The following is an 18,510-nucleotide window of genomic DNA, read 5'->3' on the forward strand; positions in this document are numbered from 1 at the left end:
TGTCTCATTAAACTTTCATAATTGTTTACAAAGAGCTCATACTGTTGTCAACGGTAACCCATAGAGTAAACCTACAGGTGTTTTCAGCACGCCCCCTATATTCCTTATATCACACATTCTCATATCTGTATGTATTGCATTGTGTACTTGTGTGTCCAGATCTGTATGTGTTGTAGTTGTGTGTTTGTTCATTAGTGTTTGTGCTCTTTCTCCATGTCTCTGCTTTTGTAGATTCAGTCACAGAGCTGCTAGTGTATCAGATGACCCAGAGTAAGTGGTTCTTTGTTACCCATCGGCAGCACATCCCTGCTAAACCACACCTGCCAAGTATCCCACCAAGTATGCCTGCTTCTAGACATGTCTATCTGTAAGGAGCTGATGGGTGTAACTCTGGACTATTGGACTTTTAACCATGTTACACCCATCCTATTCAGTCATATTGGCAGAAGTTGGGAGGGACTAGCGGTTGACTTCAAATTAAGATGCTTGTGTTTGTAACGTGCTTCTGTCATCTGCATGTCTCACTCTCAAAAGCAAACGCTGGAACTCTAGACATGTGCATGAATCTTAACTACAAGGGTGCACTCAAATGTCTGTGAATCACTTATCCAGCCTCACCGAGTTGCTGTGTCTCTTATAGCCTTCGAGGAACTACTGTGGAATAGGAAGGACCTAGATCACTCTCCTGTCTTGTGGACAGCTCATAGTCTCGTAAACCCCCAAACCCTAGGCAACAGCAGTGACTAGGGTCTGATTTCAATGACGGACTCTTTTGGCAACTTCGATAAGGGGGGAAGAAATTGTTCTGGGGTGGGTCCTCTTCAGACAGATAACTCTCCCAACAAATCACGAGGCAGACATGCCTGAATGTCAAGATTCAAAACCAAAGTTTGCATGCAAAACCTTGCAGTGGTTTACATTAACATTTACATTTTAGTCATTTAGCAGATGCTCTTATCCAGAGCGACTTACATTAGTGCATACATTATTCTTTTTGGGGTGGGGGGCACCATGGGATTTATTTAAGATACTCTTTAAAGAGGTAGGGTTTCAGACATTTTCAGATGGTCAGTTTTAGTGAAGGTAGTTGATGTAAACTAGCCACTTGCGAAATGCACTCATTAAAAATAACCTCTGTGATCTCCATCTTGCTAGCTACTATTTAGTATTTTATTCAAGCAGATAAGATGGTGACTTAGGCAGAGACGTAGTTATTCTATGCCAAACTGATGTTCTATTACATGCAGATGCTGTTCAGCCAGAACATTTGAAAATTGTGGAAGGCTAGAGAGACTAGAGAGCGCACCATATGATGCATGTCGCATACACTCACAAACAAGGATATGTACCAGCACTGTACAAGGTATGAGGATCTCACTGTGGTTCTCAAAGCAAAACCTGGATAAAATGTATAACTGATGCTCTGTGCTGTTGAACAGATAGGCTACTGTATATATGACCTTTTGATATGACCTTTTGATAGCATGTTGCTTTACATGTTATAATCTGCCTTTAATTATTAACGTTATCTTTGCTGCCTTCTGTTTTGCATGGTTAGCACAGTATAATACAAACTAATATATACAGAAGAGTAATATCCAATAATATGTGTGGTATTGTCAGAATCATGATGAGTTCCTTTTGGGGTTTGAGTACAGAAGGTGTATCTGACCACCGACCCTGTTTGTCCTTTCCTGGCTTAACTTTCATCACTACGGCAACTCCAAACATTACTCCATCTAATGTGCCTTAAAATAAAACTCTTTCTGTCTGTACCGTATACATGACTTCTCTCCCAGTGAATCTCTCTATAACTCCTTCCATATCCAAGTTTTCTTCTTTTCTTTTCTCAGGAGTGTGAGTATGATTGACATGCGTTGTGAGGAGGACGCCATCTTGCCACACCACAGCCAGGTGCGCCACGAGCTCATGCACAACCAGTACAACATGATGAAGGAGGAAGAGGACCACTGGCAGGACGTAAGCACTCTCACACACGCATACACACACACGCACATCCTAATACACTTTTATACACACATTTACACTTACTCACACTTTATCATAGAGTTGCACACACACCTACACACTCACGCATTCATACAGTCATACATCTACTGTCTGTCTGTTAGGACCTAGCCCGGTGGAAGAGTCGCAGGAGAAGCGTCTCCCAGGACCTGATTAAGAAGGAGGAAGAGAGGAAGATGATGGAGAAGCTGATGACGGGTGAGGGAGGGGCCATCTCTCAGAGGAGGAAGAGCATCAAAACCTACCGGGAGATTGTTGAGGAGAAGTACGTCATAAGGAAATCCTCCATTTTAGATCGAACCCTGGTTTCCATATTGTTGGTTGTCTCCATGTACAGTATAGGCCTTTACCTACTCTCTTCTCTCCTAGCCTGTTGTTTTTTTATCTCATCCTGGCCTCGACCTATTTTATAATTGCATCAGGGGATCATAGCATGTTTCAACAATTATGCTTTTGTCAGTGTGTAGCCAGTCACATGGCCCCTGTCTCATCTTGTCCTCCCGTCTCTCCTCCCCTAGGGAGCGTCGTGAGAACGACCTCCGCGAGGCCTACCGGTTGGCCCGCACCCCTGAGGAGGCGGCGTTGGTCCTCCACCGCTACGCCCAGCGCTTCACCATCAGTGAAGCGGTGCTGGAGCGCCTGCAACTGCCCAAACTGCTAGACAGGAGCATCTCTGAGGATCCCACCGCTACCACCAACACACGTCTCACCCTCACACCCACTTCCTGTTCTCCCACCCCCACCTCCCCGGAAGAAGATACAAATGGCCCCCTGAAGTACCTGAGGCAGCAGTCGCTCCCGGCACCCAAGTTTACCGCTACTGTTGAGGCCCAGGTGGTGGGGTTCCCCCAGGGTCTGTCTCATCGCCCCCAGATTCGGTCGCGCAAGCCTGAACCAAACCCCTCTATCCGGGCCGTCTCACCCAAGTCTGTGCCTTTGCTGATGCCCAAGCCTTACAATCAACCCAAGGGCCTGCAGATGCTGGTGGGACCCAGGCCAGGCAAGGTGAGGCACAAAATGCCAGCTAATGGCAAGGGTTTTATCAGTGTTATCACTAGTGTGTTTTACTGTAACATTGTGTTTGAACAAGGGTTTTATCAGTGTTATCACTAGTGTATTTTACTGTAACATTGTGTTTGAACAAGGGTTTAAATTACCAGGGGGGCCGTGGGCTTGTTCGTCACTCCTCCCTCAAAGTAGTTTGAATGTTTTGTTCAGCCTAGTCTTCCAAGGGCGCACAAATGTATTGTGTAAATGGAACCCTGATCTTGGCATTTAAATTAGAATAGAAGACAGAAACCATGGAGATTGGGTGTCATGTTTTCAGACAAAAAAGATATAAATCCCTTTTCCTTCTTCCCCAAAGTCTGTTGCAACATCTCAGTTCAGCATAACAGGATGTTCATTTTCATCCTCAGAGCCATTTGCCAAATGGGCCTATTCCAAAGGAAGATAACATGCTTTGGGGTTATTATGGGAACAAACCGGGACTTCTTTCCACTTCTGTGTCTGGAATCTCTTATTTGGAGCTGAGGGGAGCCTGAATGGGGGGCTCTGTTCCGTATTGACATAAGAAGTTGACAAGTAGTTCCTCTCAATGTGAAGTGGGTCTCTGGGCAGACAGAGGACCACACAGACTGAGGGGGTGATTCTGGGTAGTGAGTCCCCCTTCATTCAACAACCCCCCTGTGTGTCTGGAGTACTCTGCCCTCCTCACACATGCATTACAGCCTTTCATTCAGTCCCAGCATGTTATCGGGCTAGCTGAATAGCTTATAGGCCAGAGTTACATGAATCAGTTACGGTTTTATTTACAACATGGGGCAACTTCCGGTCTGGGTGGTCTGGAGTAGAACTGTGTGGTCATATTGCAGTCGTTGCTGTGGAATTTGGGAGATTTCACCCCAGTTGACTGTTCTTGTATTGCTGTCTGAAGGATATTTTTGGTGAGGATACAGTGTCTCTAAAATTGTGTTTTAGTGTTGGATTTTTACATCGAAATGCATCTTTGTAGTATGTATGTGCATACGTGTGTGTTCTTTAAGCCTTCAGTCTCTAACCTGTGTACTCAGGTGGACGGCTTGCTGCGAGTGAACGGCGACATGGGAAACGATGAGGTCACCACTCCAGAGAGCGAGGGAAGGACCTCCCCTCTACGGTTCTACCCCTCCCCTGCCACGCCTACAGCCTCCTCTGATGGTTCTGACACACCCCCATGTGAGGCCACTCCCCCACCCACACATAGCCCCTCCCCCAGGGCGAGCCCATTACCAGCCATGCCAGCTGTGGCACAGTGTGGCACAAGCACAGGCACCGCAGTGATATCTTCTTCAGTGCCAGGAGAAAGTGATGCCCAGGAGAAGGGTAATGCACAGGAGTCTACCCCGCCTAGCCGGCCCACCTCACTGCCCTCGGTGAGCACTCAATACATGCAGCCAAGCCGGCTTTGTTTCTGTGAAAAAAACATACGTTATCAAAAGGGTCTGAAAAGACTTGGAACAATGTAAATTGTGGCTTGCATCTTGACAAACTGTCAGTGGTGTAAAGTACTTAAGTAAAAATACTTGAAAGTACTACTTAAACCTCTTAATGATCCGCCCCTTTTTTTTGCCTAAAATGACATACCCAAATCTAACTGCCTGTAGCAAGGATATGCAAACTTTGAAGTTTGTGGAAATGTTAAATTAATGTAGGAGAATATAACACATCAGATCTGGTAAAAGATAATACAAAGAAAAAAACATGCATTTAAAAAAAATGTATTGTACAATCTTTGAAATGCCAGAGAAAGGCCATAATGTATTATTCTAGCTGAGGCACAATTTAGATTTTGGCCACTAGATGGCAGCAGTGTATGTGCAACATTTTAGACTGATCCAATGAACCATTGAATTTCTGTTCAAAATGTTGTATCAAGACTGCCCAAATGTGCCTAATTCGTTTATTAATACATTTTCAAGTTCATAACTGTGCACTCTCTTCAAACAATAGCATGGTATTATTTCACTGTAATAGCTACTGTAAATTGGACAGTGCAGTTAGATTAACAAGAATTTAAGCTTTCTGCCAATATCAGATATGAATATGTCCTGGGAAATTCTCTTGCTACTTACAACCTCATGCAATCACATTAGTCTAAGTTAGCTCAGCTGTCCACGGGGGACCCACCAATCCTGTCGTTTTTCTGGGGTATCTGTACTTTACTATTTATATTTTTGACAACTTTTACTTCACTACATTCCTAAAGTAAATAATGTACTTTTTACTCCATTCATTTTCCCTGACACCCAAAAGTACTCATTACATTTTGAATGCTTAGCAGGACAGGAAAATTGTCTAATTCACACACTTATCAAGAGAACCTCCCTGGTCATCCCTAATGCCACTGATCTGGCGGACTCACTAAACAAATGCTTCGTTTGTAAATTATGTGAGCGTATTAGAGCATGCCCCTGGCTATCTGTAAATTAAAAAAAAAAATTATATGTCTGGATTGCTTAATATAAGGAATTTGAAATGATTTATACTTTTACTTTTGATACGTAAGTATATTTTAGCAATTAAATGTACTTTTGATACTTTAGTATATTTAAAACCAAATACTTTTAGACTTTTACTCAAGCAGGATTTTACTGGGTGACTTTCACTTTTACTCAAGTCATTTTCTATCAAGATATCTTTACTTTTACTCAAGTATAACAATTGGGTGCTTTTTCCACCGCTGCAAACTGCTGACTGAAAGGCTATATGTGTTGTTCTTAATCTACAGTCCATAGATAGGATAAAGCAACATTGTGTCAGAAAGGTCATGACTTCAACAAAAGGAAGGAGGAGGATGCATAATCAGAGTATTTCTTCCTGTGGGTGTCCCTACAGGAGCTGCAGAGCACAGAGTGTCTCGTGGAGGCGGGAGGCAGGTCTGCTGCAGGCCCGCTGGGGGAGGAGCCCAACACAACAGAGACTGCAGTACAGCCCTCTCCAGCTACAGGTCTGTCCCTATGTGTTACCTCGGAGACTAACTGCTGCTACTCTGACACCTAGTGGTGACCATTTATATTGTTTCTAGAACCCATCAAATCCTTTTGCTATTTGATGTGCATTCTAGTCATTTATTACTCATTGTCTGATTAGCAAATGAACGCTTTAAGCTGTTAAACAAATTATTCAACTTGGTCTTCCTGTGGTTAAAGTCACATTAGGACCCACTGTCTGGGCTTACTGTAGACTCTGATGCAGAGCCTTGCTCTGATTCACCTAGACATGTATCTGTCTGGTTTTCAGAGTCACAACAAGCTCCCAAGGAACAAACAGAAGTGTGTATGAATGCCACAGCGACTAGACAGATCGCCACTGTCCTCCGTCCAGTCCTATCAGAGCACGCCACACAACAAGCTCAACCAATGACTTCACCGGTGAGATCACCTGCCAACCAATCAATGGCCCCCAATGCTGCGAATAGCCAATCATTTGTGCGCTGCTCTACCTCAAGCAGAAGCCGTACCCAGGAGTGTGCAGCGCCATAGAACTTTCAGATAGAAATGCATTATGTAGGACAGACCTGATTCTATACTGTGTAGAATAGGGTATCACAAACTCTATAAATTAAATTTCTCTCTGCTACGTTCTAACTATAAATATTTTTGAAGAATCCCCATGTCATGTTTTGATCATTGTGTTTCTGACTTTTCTGGGATGATCTTAGGTCAGTGAGCCCAGCCTGGAGTCGTCTCAGAGAGCAGATGAAGTTGCTACCTTGGCTGATCCAGGACCTGTCAGAAACAAACCACCATGTGAAGCTCCCACAACAGGTAAGCAAAATCTGTTTTCAGAACAGAACGAACCTCAAACTGCCTTTTTCACAATAGTCTTTATTTCCCGCAGCCCTCTCAGCTGTGCTATCACACACCCAACTATTTTTTTCCTTTGCATCTCCAACTGGCACTCTGTATTTGCTTGTGAACTCTATCCCCTCCTTTTCTCCTCCTCACCCCCTTACCCTCCCTCCTTCCTCCCCCTCACCCCTTACCCTCCTTCCTTCCTCCCCCCTCCTTGCTTGTGCTGTAGAGCTGGCTAACAGTGCCAGTTATCCACCAGCAACCCTAGGTTAGGCCTACATTGGGAGTTCTTCACCACGCCAGGTAAACTGCTCACTGTTTAGTTGAGCTTGCCTGTAACCCTCTTTGGGGTTCACGTACTCATACATAGTACAGGGTTTCCCCATGGCTTCCCTGGAGGCTGGGTGACAGCATTGGAAACCTGTTTCCTCACTCTACTGGTTTTGTCATTTATTATTGGAGTCCTGTGGACCCCACTATATTTTACATTAAGTTGGTCTTATAATGCTGTAATTACTATAGTAACAATGTTAATACAACATTGTTACGTATAACTACAGTGTTACTACACAGGTATATGGCTAATGAACTGAATGTTCTCAAGATTTGAATCAGACAACTTTGTGTCTGAGGTAAAACAAATGGAAGCATCATTACAAATGTTTGGGAGAGTTGTTGTTAAACAGTCTGATGTTTTAAAGTTATTCAGAGAATGCAACACATACAAAAGCCCAGGCCCAGACAAAATAAGTGGACATGTGTTAAAGCACTATGCTGAACAATTGACTGGTGTTATTACAGACATTTTCCAATCCTCACTCGACCAGCAACACATGCCAGTATTGTGGGAAAACTCAATAATTATACCAATTCCTAAAGCATCTCATCCCTCTGTGCTGAGTGACTACGGCCGTCGCCTTGACATCCTTAGTAATGAAATGCCTTGAGAAACTTGTGAAAGTCATATTCTCAGTGTCACCCAGAAGCTTCTCGACCCATTTCAGTTTGCCAATCAGCCTAGCAGAGGAGTTGATGATGCCATTCTTACCCTCCTTAACATGGTCTATAGACATCTAGAGTAGAGGTCAACCGATTATGATTTTTCCAACACCGATACCGATTATTGACGGCCCCAAAAAAGCCGATACCGATTAATTGGGCGATTTTTTTTTTTTTTATTGATTTTTATTTTTTTTGATTTTTTTTTTTTATTTATTATTTTTTTTTATTATTAATTTTTTTTTGTTGTTTTTGTTGTTTTTTTGTAATATTGACAATTACAACAATACTGAATGAACACTTATTTTAACTTAATATAATACATCAATAAAATCAATTTAGCCTCAAATAAATAATGAAACATGTTCAATTTGGTTTAAATAATGCAAAAACAAAGTGTTGGAGAAGAAAGTAAAAGTGCAATATGTCCCATGTAAGAAAGCTAACATTTAAGTGCCTTGCACACAATATGGGAACATATGAAAGCTGGTGGTTCCTTTTAACATGAGTCTTCAATATTCCCAGGTAAGAAGTTGTAGTTATTATAGGAATTATAGGACTATCTCTCTATACGATTTGTATTTCATATACCTTTGACTATTGGATGTTCTTATAGGCACTTTAGTATTGCCAGTGTAACAGTATAGCTTCCGTCCCTCTCCTCGCTCCTACCTGGGCTCGAACCAGGAACACATCGACAACAGCCACCCTCGAAGCAGCGTTACCCATGTAGAGCAAGGGAAACAACTACTCCAAGTCTCAGAGTGAGTGACGTTTGAAACGCTATTAGCGCGCACCCGCTAACTAGCTAGCCATTTCACATTGGTTACACCAGCCTAATCTTGGGAGTTGACAGGCTTGAAGTCATTAACAGCGCAATGCATTGCGAAGAGCTGCTGGCAAAACGCACGAAAGTGCTTTTGAATGAATGCTTACGAGCCTGCTGGTGCCTACCATCGCTCAGTCAGACTGCTCTATCAAATCATAGACTTAACTATAATACAATAAACACACAGAAATACGAGCCTTAGGTCATTGATATGGTCAAATCCGTAAACTATCATCTCGAAAACAAAATGTTTTTTTCTTTCAGTGAAATACGGAACCGGTCCGTATTTTATCTAACGGGTGGCATCCCTAAGTCTAAATATTCCTGTTACATTGCACAACCTTCAATGGTATGTCATAATTACGTAAAATTCTGGCAAATTAGTTCGTAACAAGCCAGGCAATGAACGCAAGAGCAGTGACACAATTTCATGTTAGCAGGCAATATTAACTAAATATGCACGTTTAAAAATATATACTTGTGTATTGATTTTAAGAAAGGCATTGATGTTTATGGTTAGGGGCATTGATGTTTATGGTTAGGTACATTGATGCAACGACAGTGCTTTTTTCGCAAATGCGCTTGTTAAATCATCACCCGTTTGTCGAAGTAGGCTGTGATTCGATGAGAAATTAACAGGCACCGCATCGATTATATGCAACGCAGGACACGTTAGATAAACTAGTAATATCATTAACCATGTGTAGTTAACTAGTGATTATGTTAAGATTTATAGTTTTTTATAAGATAAGTTTAATGCTAGCTAGCAACTTACCTTGGCTTCTTGCTGCCCTCGTGTAACAGGTAGTCAGCCTGCCATGCAGGCTCCTCGTGGAGTGCAATGTAAGGCAGGTGGTTAGAGCGTTGGACTAGTAATCAGAAGGTTGCAAAAACTAATCCCCGAATCCCCCCTGAACAAGGCAGTTCCTAGGCCATCATTGAAAATAAGAATGTGTTCTTAATCTAACTTGCCTAGTTAAATTAAGGTGTAAAAATAATAATAATAATTGGCAAATCGGCGGCCAAAAATAACGATTACAGATTGTTATGAAAACTTGAAATCGGCCCTAATTAATCGGCCATTCCGATTAATCGGTCGACCTCTAATCTAGAGGGTGCCAAATCCCATGTTAGGGTTCTGTTTGTTGACTCTTCTTCTGCCTTCAACACAATCCAGCCTTACATTCTGGCACAGAGACTCATTCGGGACTTCTCCTTAGATGGGGCGCTGGTTTTGTGGCTGTTGGACTTCCTGAGCCAACACTCACAGCGAGTCAAAATAGGTCCCCATGTGTCGGACATATGCACCACCAACACAGGCTCTCCTCAGGGATGTGTTTTGTCCCCACTCCTGTACATCTTGTACTCTAATAGTTGTACTAGTTCCCATCCTGACAGACACCTCGTTATGTTCGCTGATGACACTGCCTTGATGTGAGGAATCACACTTGGAATCACACTTGGTCCTCAATACCAACAAGACCAAAGAGATGTGCATAGACTTCAGGAAGTGTACAACACCTACCTCTGCAACATCTATCAGAGGTCAGAATATAAAGATTGTAGAGGAATACAAATACCTGGGTGTCCTCTTGGACAATAAGATTCAGTGGAGTAAATGTACAGACCTTATCTACAAAAAGAGCCAACAGAGACTGTACTTTCTCAAAAAGCTGAGCTCTTTTAATGTAGACTATACTGACTGTTTTACAAATCTTTCATTGAGAGTATTTTAAGTTTTTGTATTGTTTGTTGGTTTGGTAATGCCATTGTGAGCCAGAGAAATATGCTGAGAAGGATTATCACCACAGCAAGCAAGGTACTTGGAGTCAAACAGACAGACCTGGATGAGATCTTTAAGATCAGGGCCCTCCGCAAGGCTCACAAAATCATTTTAGACCTAAGCCACCCCCTGTACCTGGACATTGAACTACTCCACTCTGGGCGCAGGTATATGGCACACCTCGGCAGTGAAAAAAAGGACTAGACAATCATTTGTGCCAGGTGTGATATCCCTCCTAAATAGCTCAGGCTAATGTTCCTATCGACTCAGTAAGGCCAGCAGGCTAGTCTTAAAAAATATATATGTTTTATTGGTATGTAACTGTTATGAAAGTTGTATTGTCAATTTTGTTTTGTATTTAAACGCCACTTTAAACGTGTACATGACACTGCAACAAAATTTCCCCATGGGGACAATAAAGTCAGTAAGTAAGTAAGAGCAACTTTTTGTAAAGTGTTAAAGCATTGTTGAATGTATATTTTTGGTGTACTTTTACACAGGAAACTGGAATTGTTAGCCACTCAGTAATGACAAATACCACACAGCTTGTAGCTTTTCAGCAACTCAATATTCACCTTCATACCTTATCACCTGGATTTGTTCCCTTATCACCTGGATTTGTTCCCTTATCACCTGGATTTGTTCCCTTATCACCTGGATTTGTTCCCTTATCACCTGGATTTGTTCCCTTATCACCTGGATTTGTTCCCTTATCACCTGGATTTGTTCCCTTATCACCTGGATTTGTTCCCTGCCACCTTTCACTTCATTCCCTCATTCCTTTACCTGACATTCGTTATTTAAATAGCTTTTTCCATGCGTTCACACAAAGACAGTGTAGTTGCCAAATGAAATGACTCGGCATCAGTTCCTGTGTTTCAACGATGTTTGTTTTCTAACCGACTACCTTTTTCACTGTATCTCTATTCCATAGAGGGGGCAGAGCAGGAGCATGGTACAGCAGCGGTGAGTCCATTCTAACTGTTCCATCTGCTATAATCTTTCCTGGTAGAGTTCTAAAGTGGGTTTTACTAGTTCTCATCTGGTTGAGACAAAATGGTGTCAATACCGTCCACAATGCATTCGATACAATGCATCTTAACAGACAATCCAGGGTTGTATTCATTAGGGCACACAGTAGCAAAACCGTGAAACCAAAACAAACTTTTCTTATTGGGCAAGTTCATTATTGGCTCCCCGTTTCACTCCATTTCAGAGCGTGTTCTTCCGTTTTGTCTACTGAGCACAATCCATTTGTTGTTTTTCTAATATATTTAGGACCTCCCTAAGACCCAATGCTTGATTGGTAAATGTTCATTGGCTCAACCTATCAGATGAGGATTATGTACAAAGTGCCCAGCCTTGCTCTTCATCCCCTCATCTCTCGCTCTTTTCTCTCTCCTTAGTAGGACACCTTTGGCTAGCATGGACATAGTGCTGTTGTAGATCAACTGTCTCCTCTCTTCCCTTTCTGTGGATGTGTGTGTACTTTGGTTTATGAATATGTGGGTTGGTGCGTGTGTGTGTGTGTGAGCCCTGGATGGGCTCTATCAGGTCACTCAGGTGTCATCCCCGGTAGTGGCCCAGGCTAAGCGGGGCGACCGCTGGTCTTGGGACCCAAATGAGGAGCGAAAGCGTCAGGAAAGGTGGCAGCAAGAGCAGGAGCGCATGCTTCAGGTAGAGTTTAAGCTACTAAAGACCCAAAAGCTAGGCCTGATTTAGCATGCTGCAAAATACTAATTAACAAAAGCTAGGCCTGATTTAGCATGCTGCAAAATACTAATTAACAAAAGCTAGGCCTGATTTAGCATGCTGCAAAATACTCATTAACAAAAGCTAGGCCTGATTTAGCATGCTGCTATATACTCATTAACAAAAGCTAGGCCTGATTTAGCATGCTGCTATATACTCATTAACAAAACCTAGGCCTGATTTAGCATGCTGCTATATACTCATTAACAAAAGCTAGGCCTGATTTAGCATGCTGCTATATACTCATTAACAAAAGCTAGGCCTGATTTAGCATGCTGCTATATACTCATTAACAAAAGCTAGGCCTGATTTAGCATGCTGCTATATACTCATTAACAAAAGCTAGGCCTGATTTAGCATGCTGCTATATACTCATTAATAAAAGCTAGGCCTGATTTAGTATGCTGCTAATTACTCATTAACAAAAGCTAGGCCTGAGTTAGCATGCTGCTAAAAACACATTAACAAAAGCTAGGCCTGAGTTAGCATGCTGCTAAAAACACATTAACAAAAGCTAGGCCTGAGTTAGCATGCAGCCAAATGCACGTTAACAAAAGCTAGGCCTTAGTTAGGATACTGCTAAATGCACGTTAACAAAAGCTAGGCCTGAGTTAGCATACAGCTAATAATATGTTAACAAAAGCTAGGCCTGAGTTAGCATACTGCTAATAATGTTAACAAAAGGCCTGAGTTAGCATGCTAAAGCTAGGCCTGAGTTAGCATGATGCCCTATTGACATTAGCTAAAGATAAGCCCGAATAAGCCTACTGATTACTGAATCTATGGTCTGCAGCACCAGTTACATTTACCCAAAGCAGGTGCTAACTTTGTTAGCTTGCAGACACATTTCAATTAACCACAATCCTGCTTAGTCATCTGCCTGCTCTGAGTCTGAAGTCGACCCCCAATGCTGTGCACAGTGGCCACACAGCGGCAGCATTGCACAATAAAAGCTGTGTGCAATGGCATGACCTACATGTCTCACACTCATTTGCCAGAGCCCCAAATCTGCTGCCAGTCAACTTCGCTCTCCTCCTCTACCTACCCGTCATAGGGTGTCTCAATACTCCAAATAGCCTTGTCTCCTTGTTTTCTTTCCTTCATCCTCACCTAACCTATATTCTCAGAGTTATAGATGTACTGATGAAGGTGAGAAAAGAAAGCCATTTTAGACTATTGAGGTCCACCCATGGGGTTTGCTTTGCTGATGCATGAACCCTTGTCACCTTTGACTCCTAAACCACCTTGTCCGTGCATGGTGTGTCTGTTTCTTTGGTTGGCAGCTTTTTGAATGTCTTTTCTCTATCTTTACAACCCTCATCATACACGCATGCTATGTTTGTGTATGCCCACTTTTTCCTGTCTCATGATTGGCTCATGCTTCGCTATGTTTGTGTATGCCCACTTTTTCCTGTCTCATGATTGGCTCATGCTTCTCAATGGTACTTAATACAGACCTGAACTAACACAATATATTTATTTCAGATGAAATCCAATGTTAATGGATAGTTCACTCGAAATCTAAGTTAATCAGATGTTTTCATCTTTCAAAAGGAGTCTGAAGTTGAGTCTTACACATTTCACACCATCTTTCAAGGAAAAACACACTCAAAAGCTCTCTGTTGGTATTTTTTTTTCATTAGTTCCTTGTTGATACAATCCCAACATGTTTTGCATGTCAGCAGTGAAGTTTTCAAGATATTGGATTTTCATGAAGCAAAGTGTCATCAGCCATCATCATGTTTTAGGGAGAGTGATCCATACTTTCAGATAGTTACTAAAACAACCCCGATATGCTTTATGGCCAGGTATGGCCCAATAGGCATCTTTTCCATCCGTCTGTCTGTATGACATGTCATCGATGATGAATGTGTGCCATCTCTTGTTGCCATGGTAACAGGAGAAGTACCAGCATGAGCAGGAGAAGCTGAAACAGGAGTGGGAGAGAGCGCAAAGAGAGGTGGAAGAGGAGGAGAGGAGATACCATGAGGAGGTGTGTGTGAGTGCATGTGAGAGAGAGTGTGTGTGTGCATGCGTGTATGAATGTGACTGCTGACTGAATAAAAACACTCCCTCTCTCCCACCCTCCCTATCTCTCTCCCTCTCTCCCGCCCTCCCTATTTCACTCCCTCTCTCCCGCCCTCCCTATTTCTCTCCCTCTCTCCCGCCCTCCCTATTTCTCTCCCTCTCTCCCGCCCTCCCTATTTCTCTCCCGCCCTCCCTATTTCTCTCCCGCCCTCCCTATTTCTCTCCCGCCCTCCCTATTTCTCTCCCTCTCTCCCTATTTCACTCCCTCTCTCCCTCTCTCCCTATTTCACTCCCTCTCTCCCTCTCTCCCTATTTCTCTCCCTCTCTCCCGCCCTCCCTATTTCTCTCCCGCCCTCCCTATTTCTCTCCCTCTCTCCCTATTTCACTCCCTCTCTCCCTCTCTCCCTATTTCTCTCCCTCTCTCCCGCCCTCCCTATTTCTCTCCCTCTCTCCCTATTTCTCTCCCTCTCTCCCGCCCTCCCCTCCCTCTCTCCCTCTCCCTCTCTCTCTCTCTCTCTCTCTCTCTCTCTCTCTCTCGCCCGCCCTCTCTCTCTCGCCCGCCCCTCTCTCTCTCTCGCCCGCCCTCTCTCTCTCTCTCTCGCCCGCCCTCTCTCTCTCTCTCGCCCGCCCTCTCTCTCTCTCTCGCCCGCCCTCTCTCTCTCTCTCGCCCGCCTCTCTCTCTCTCTCTCTCTCGCTCGCCCTCTCTCTCTCTCTCGCCCGCCCTCTCTCTCTCTCTCGCCCGCCCTCTCTCTCTCTCTCGCCCGCCCTCTCGCCCGCCCGCCCTCCCTCTCTATTTCTCTCCCTCCCTCCCTCTCTATTTCTCTCTCTCCCTCCCTCTCTCTCTCCCTCCCCCGTATTTCACTCCCTCTCTCCCTCCCCCCGTATTGCTCTCCCTCTCTCCCGCCATCCCTCCCTATTTCTCTCTCTCGCCCTATTTCTCTCTCTCTCCCTCCCTATTTCTCTCCCTCCCTCCCTCCCTCTATTTCTCTCCCTGCTTCCCTCCCTTTTTCTCTCTCCCTCCCTCCCTATTTCTCTCCCTCCCTCCCTATTTCTCTCCCTCCCTCCCCATTTCTCTCCCTCCCTCCCTATTTCCCTCCCTCCCTCCCTGTTTCTCTCCCTCCCTCCCTGTTTCTCTCCCTCCCTCCCTCCCTGTTTCCCTCCCTCCCTCCCTCCCTCCCTATTTCTCTCCCTCTCTCCCTCCCTATTTCTCTCCCTCCCTCCCTCCCGCCCTCCCTATTTCTCTCCCTCTCTACCGCCCTCCCCTCCCTCTCTCCCTCTCTCCCGCCCTCCCCTCCCTCTCTCCCTCTCCCTCTCTCTCTCTCTCCCTCGCCCGCCCTCTCTCTCTCCCTCGCCCGCCCTCTCTCTCTCTCTCGCCCCTCTCTCTCTCTCTCGCCCGCCCTCTCTCTCTCTCGCCCTCTCTCTCTCTCTCGCCCGCCCTCTCTCTCTCTCTCGCCCTCTCTCTCTCTCTCGCCCGCCCTCTCTCTCTCTCGCCCGCCCTCTCTCTCTCTCTCGCCCGCCCTCTCTCTCTCTCTCGCCCTCTCTCTCTCTCTCGCCCTCTCTCTCTCTCTCGCCCTCTCTCTCTCTCGCCGCCCCCTCTCTCTCTCGCCCTCTCTCTCTCGCCCGCCCTCTCTCTCTCTCGCCCTCTCTCTCTCGCCCGCCCTCTCTCTCTCTCGCCCGCCCTCTCTCTCTCTCGCCCCTCTCTCTCTCGCCCGCCCTCTCTCTCTCTCGCCCGCCCTCTCTCTCTCTCGCCCTCTCTCTCTCTCGCCCTCTCTCTCTCTCGCCCTCTCTCTCTCTCTCTCTCTCGCCCTCTCTCTCTCTCGCCCGCCCTCTCTCTCTCTCTCGCCCGCCCTCTCTCTCTCTCGCCGCCCTCTCTCTCTCTCGCCCGCCCTCTCTCTCTCTCGCCCGCCCTCTCTCTCTCTCGCCCGCCCTCTCTCTCTCTCTCGCCCGCCCTCTCTCTCTCTCTCGCCATCCCTCCCTATTTCTCTCTCTCGCCCTATTTCTCTCTCTCCCTCCCTATTTCTCTCCCTCCCTCCCTCCCTCTATTTCTCTCCCTGCTTCCCTCCCTTTTTCTCTCTCCCTCCCTCCCTATTTCTCTCCCTCCCTCCCTATTTCTCTCCCTCCCTCCCTATTTCCCTCCCTCCCTCCCTCCCTCCCTGTTTCTCTCCCTCTCTCCCTCCCTCCCTCCCTGTTTCTCTCCCTCTCTCCCTCCCTATTTCTCTCCCTCCCTATTTCTCTCCCTCCCTATTTCTCTCCCTCCCTATTTCTCCCTATTTCTCTCCCCCTCTCCCTCCCTATTTCTCTCTCCCTCTCCCTCCCTATTTCTCTCCCTCCCTATTTCTCTCGCTCCCCCCTCTCTGTTTCTCTCCCCCTCTCCCTCCCTATTTCCCTCCCCCTCTCCCTCCCTATTTCTCTCCCTCCCTCCCTATTTCTGTCCCTCTCTCCCCCTCTCCCTCCCTATTTCTCCCCCTCTCCCTCCCTATTTCTCTCCCTCTCTCCCTCCCTATTTCTCTCCCCCTCTCCCTCCCTATTTCTCTCCCTCTCCCCCTCTCCCTCCCTATTTCTCTCCCACTCCATCCCTCCCTATTTCTCTCCCTCTCTCCTTCCCTCCCTATTTCTCTCCCACTCCATCCCTCCCTATTTCTCTCCCTCTCTCCTTCCCTCCTTCTCTCCCTGTTTCTCTCCCTCCCTATTTCTCTCCCTCTCTCCCTCCCTATTTCTCTCCCTCCCTCTCTCCCTGTTTCTCTCCCTCCCTATTTCTCTCCCTCTCTCCCTCCCTATTTCTCTCCCTCCCTATTTCTCTCCCTCCCTATTTCTCTCCCTCTCCATCCCTCCCTATTTCTCTCCCTCCCTCCCTCCCTATTTCTCTCCCTCTTTTCCTCATTCCCTCCCTTTTTCCACAGGAGCGAAGGATACTAGAGGAGACTGTGGCCCCCCTGACCCCCCTCTCCTCCACCCTGCCCTCGCCCATCCGGGGGGATGCCCCCTCGCCCATGGACCCCCAGGACACCATCGTCCGGTCGCTGGCCGACTGGGAACGCAAGCAGGAGCTGCTGGAGAGGCAGGGGGTGAGAGGAGAAGTTATATTGGGTTACCTTTCAAATTAAAATAACGTGTTGTAAATATGTATATACAGTGCATTCGGAAAGTATTCAGATCCCTTGACTTTTTCCACATTTTGTTACGTTACAGCATTATTCTAAAATTGATTAAATTGTTTTTTTCCCTCATCAATCTACACACAATACCCCATAATGGCAAAGCAAAAACAGGTTTTTAGACATTTTTGCACATTTATTAAGAATGTAAAAATATCACATTTACATAAGTATTTAGACCCTTTACTCAGTACTTTGTTGAAGCACCTTTGGCAGAGATTACAGCCTCAAGTCTTCTTGAGTATGACGCTAAAAGCTTGGCACACCTGTATTTGGGAAGTTTATCCCATTCCTCTCTACAGATCCTCACAACCTCTGCCAGGTTGGATGGGGCACGTTGCTGCTATTTTCAGGTCTCTCCAGAGATGTTCTATTGGGTTCAAGTCTGGGCTCTGGCTGGGCCACTCAAGGACATTCAGAGACCTGTCCTGAAGCCACTCCTATGTTGTCTTGGCTGTGTGCTTAGGATTGTTGTCCTGTTGGAAGGTGAACCTTCACCCTAGTCTGAGAACCTGTTCCAGAGCGCTCAGGATTTCATCAAGGATCTCTCTGTACTTTGCTCCGTTCATCTTTGCCTCGATCCTGACGAGTCTCGCAGTCCATGCCACTGCAAAACATCCCCACAGCATGGTGCTACCGCCACCATGCTTCACCGGAGGGATGGTGCCAGGTTTCCTCCAGAAGTGACTCTTGGCATTCAGGCCAAAGAGTTCAATTTTGGTTTCATCAGACCAGAGAATCTTGTTTCTCATGGTCTGAGAGTCTTTAGGTGTCTTTTGGCAAACTTCAAGCGGGCTGTCATGTGCCTTTTACTGAAGTGTCTTCCGTCTGGCCACTCTACCAGAAAGGTCTGATTGGTTGAGTGGTGCAGAGATGGTTGTCTTTCTGGAAGGTTCTCCCATCTCCACAGAGGAACTCTAGAGCTCTTTCAGAGTGACCATCGGGTTCTTGATCACCTCCCTGACCAAGGCCCTTCTCCCCCGATTGCTCAGTTTGGCCCGGGCGGCTAGCTCATGGAAGTCTTGTTGGTTACAAACTTCTTCCATTTAAGAATGATGGAGGCCACTGCGTTCTTGGGGACCTTCAATGTGGCAGAAATGT

The 18,510-nt window shown here is 45.6% G+C and overlaps 1 protein-coding gene across 8 annotated transcripts in view; it reads left to right on the plus strand.

Moving 5' to 3' along the window:
- Positions 1-18,510, plus strand: part of LOC106604545 (LIM and calponin homology domains-containing protein 1) — a 155,935-nt gene that overhangs the window by 123,230 nt on the left and 14,195 nt on the right. For 5 of the 8 annotated variants that reach the window (XM_045718017.1, XM_014199288.2, XM_045718015.1 and 2 more), the window contains 12 exons: positions 232-270; positions 1,854-1,980; positions 2,133-2,293; positions 2,547-3,033; positions 4,101-4,442; positions 5,905-6,016; positions 6,310-6,440; positions 6,731-6,836; positions 11,409-11,440; positions 12,029-12,151; positions 14,127-14,219; positions 17,155-17,319. In XM_045718017.1, the coding sequence (XP_045573973.1) occupies positions 232-270; positions 1,854-1,980; positions 2,133-2,293; positions 2,547-3,033; positions 4,101-4,442; positions 5,905-6,016; positions 6,310-6,440; positions 6,731-6,836; positions 11,409-11,440; positions 12,029-12,151; positions 14,127-14,219; positions 17,155-17,319 (1,918 nt within the window). The remainder of the gene's footprint in view (positions 1-231; positions 271-1,853; positions 1,981-2,132; positions 2,294-2,546; positions 3,034-4,100; positions 4,443-5,904; positions 6,017-6,309; positions 6,441-6,730; positions 6,837-11,408; positions 11,441-12,028; positions 12,152-14,126; positions 14,220-17,154; positions 17,320-18,510) is intronic. The other 3 variants (XM_014199290.2, XM_014199291.2, XM_045718018.1) reach the window with 2 other exon arrangements.

The sequence above is a fragment of the Salmo salar genome, chromosome ssa05, assembly GCF_905237065.1.
Source record: "Salmo salar chromosome ssa05, Ssal_v3.1, whole genome shotgun sequence".
Lineage (NCBI taxonomy): Eukaryota > Metazoa > Chordata > Actinopteri > Salmoniformes > Salmonidae > Salmo > Salmo salar.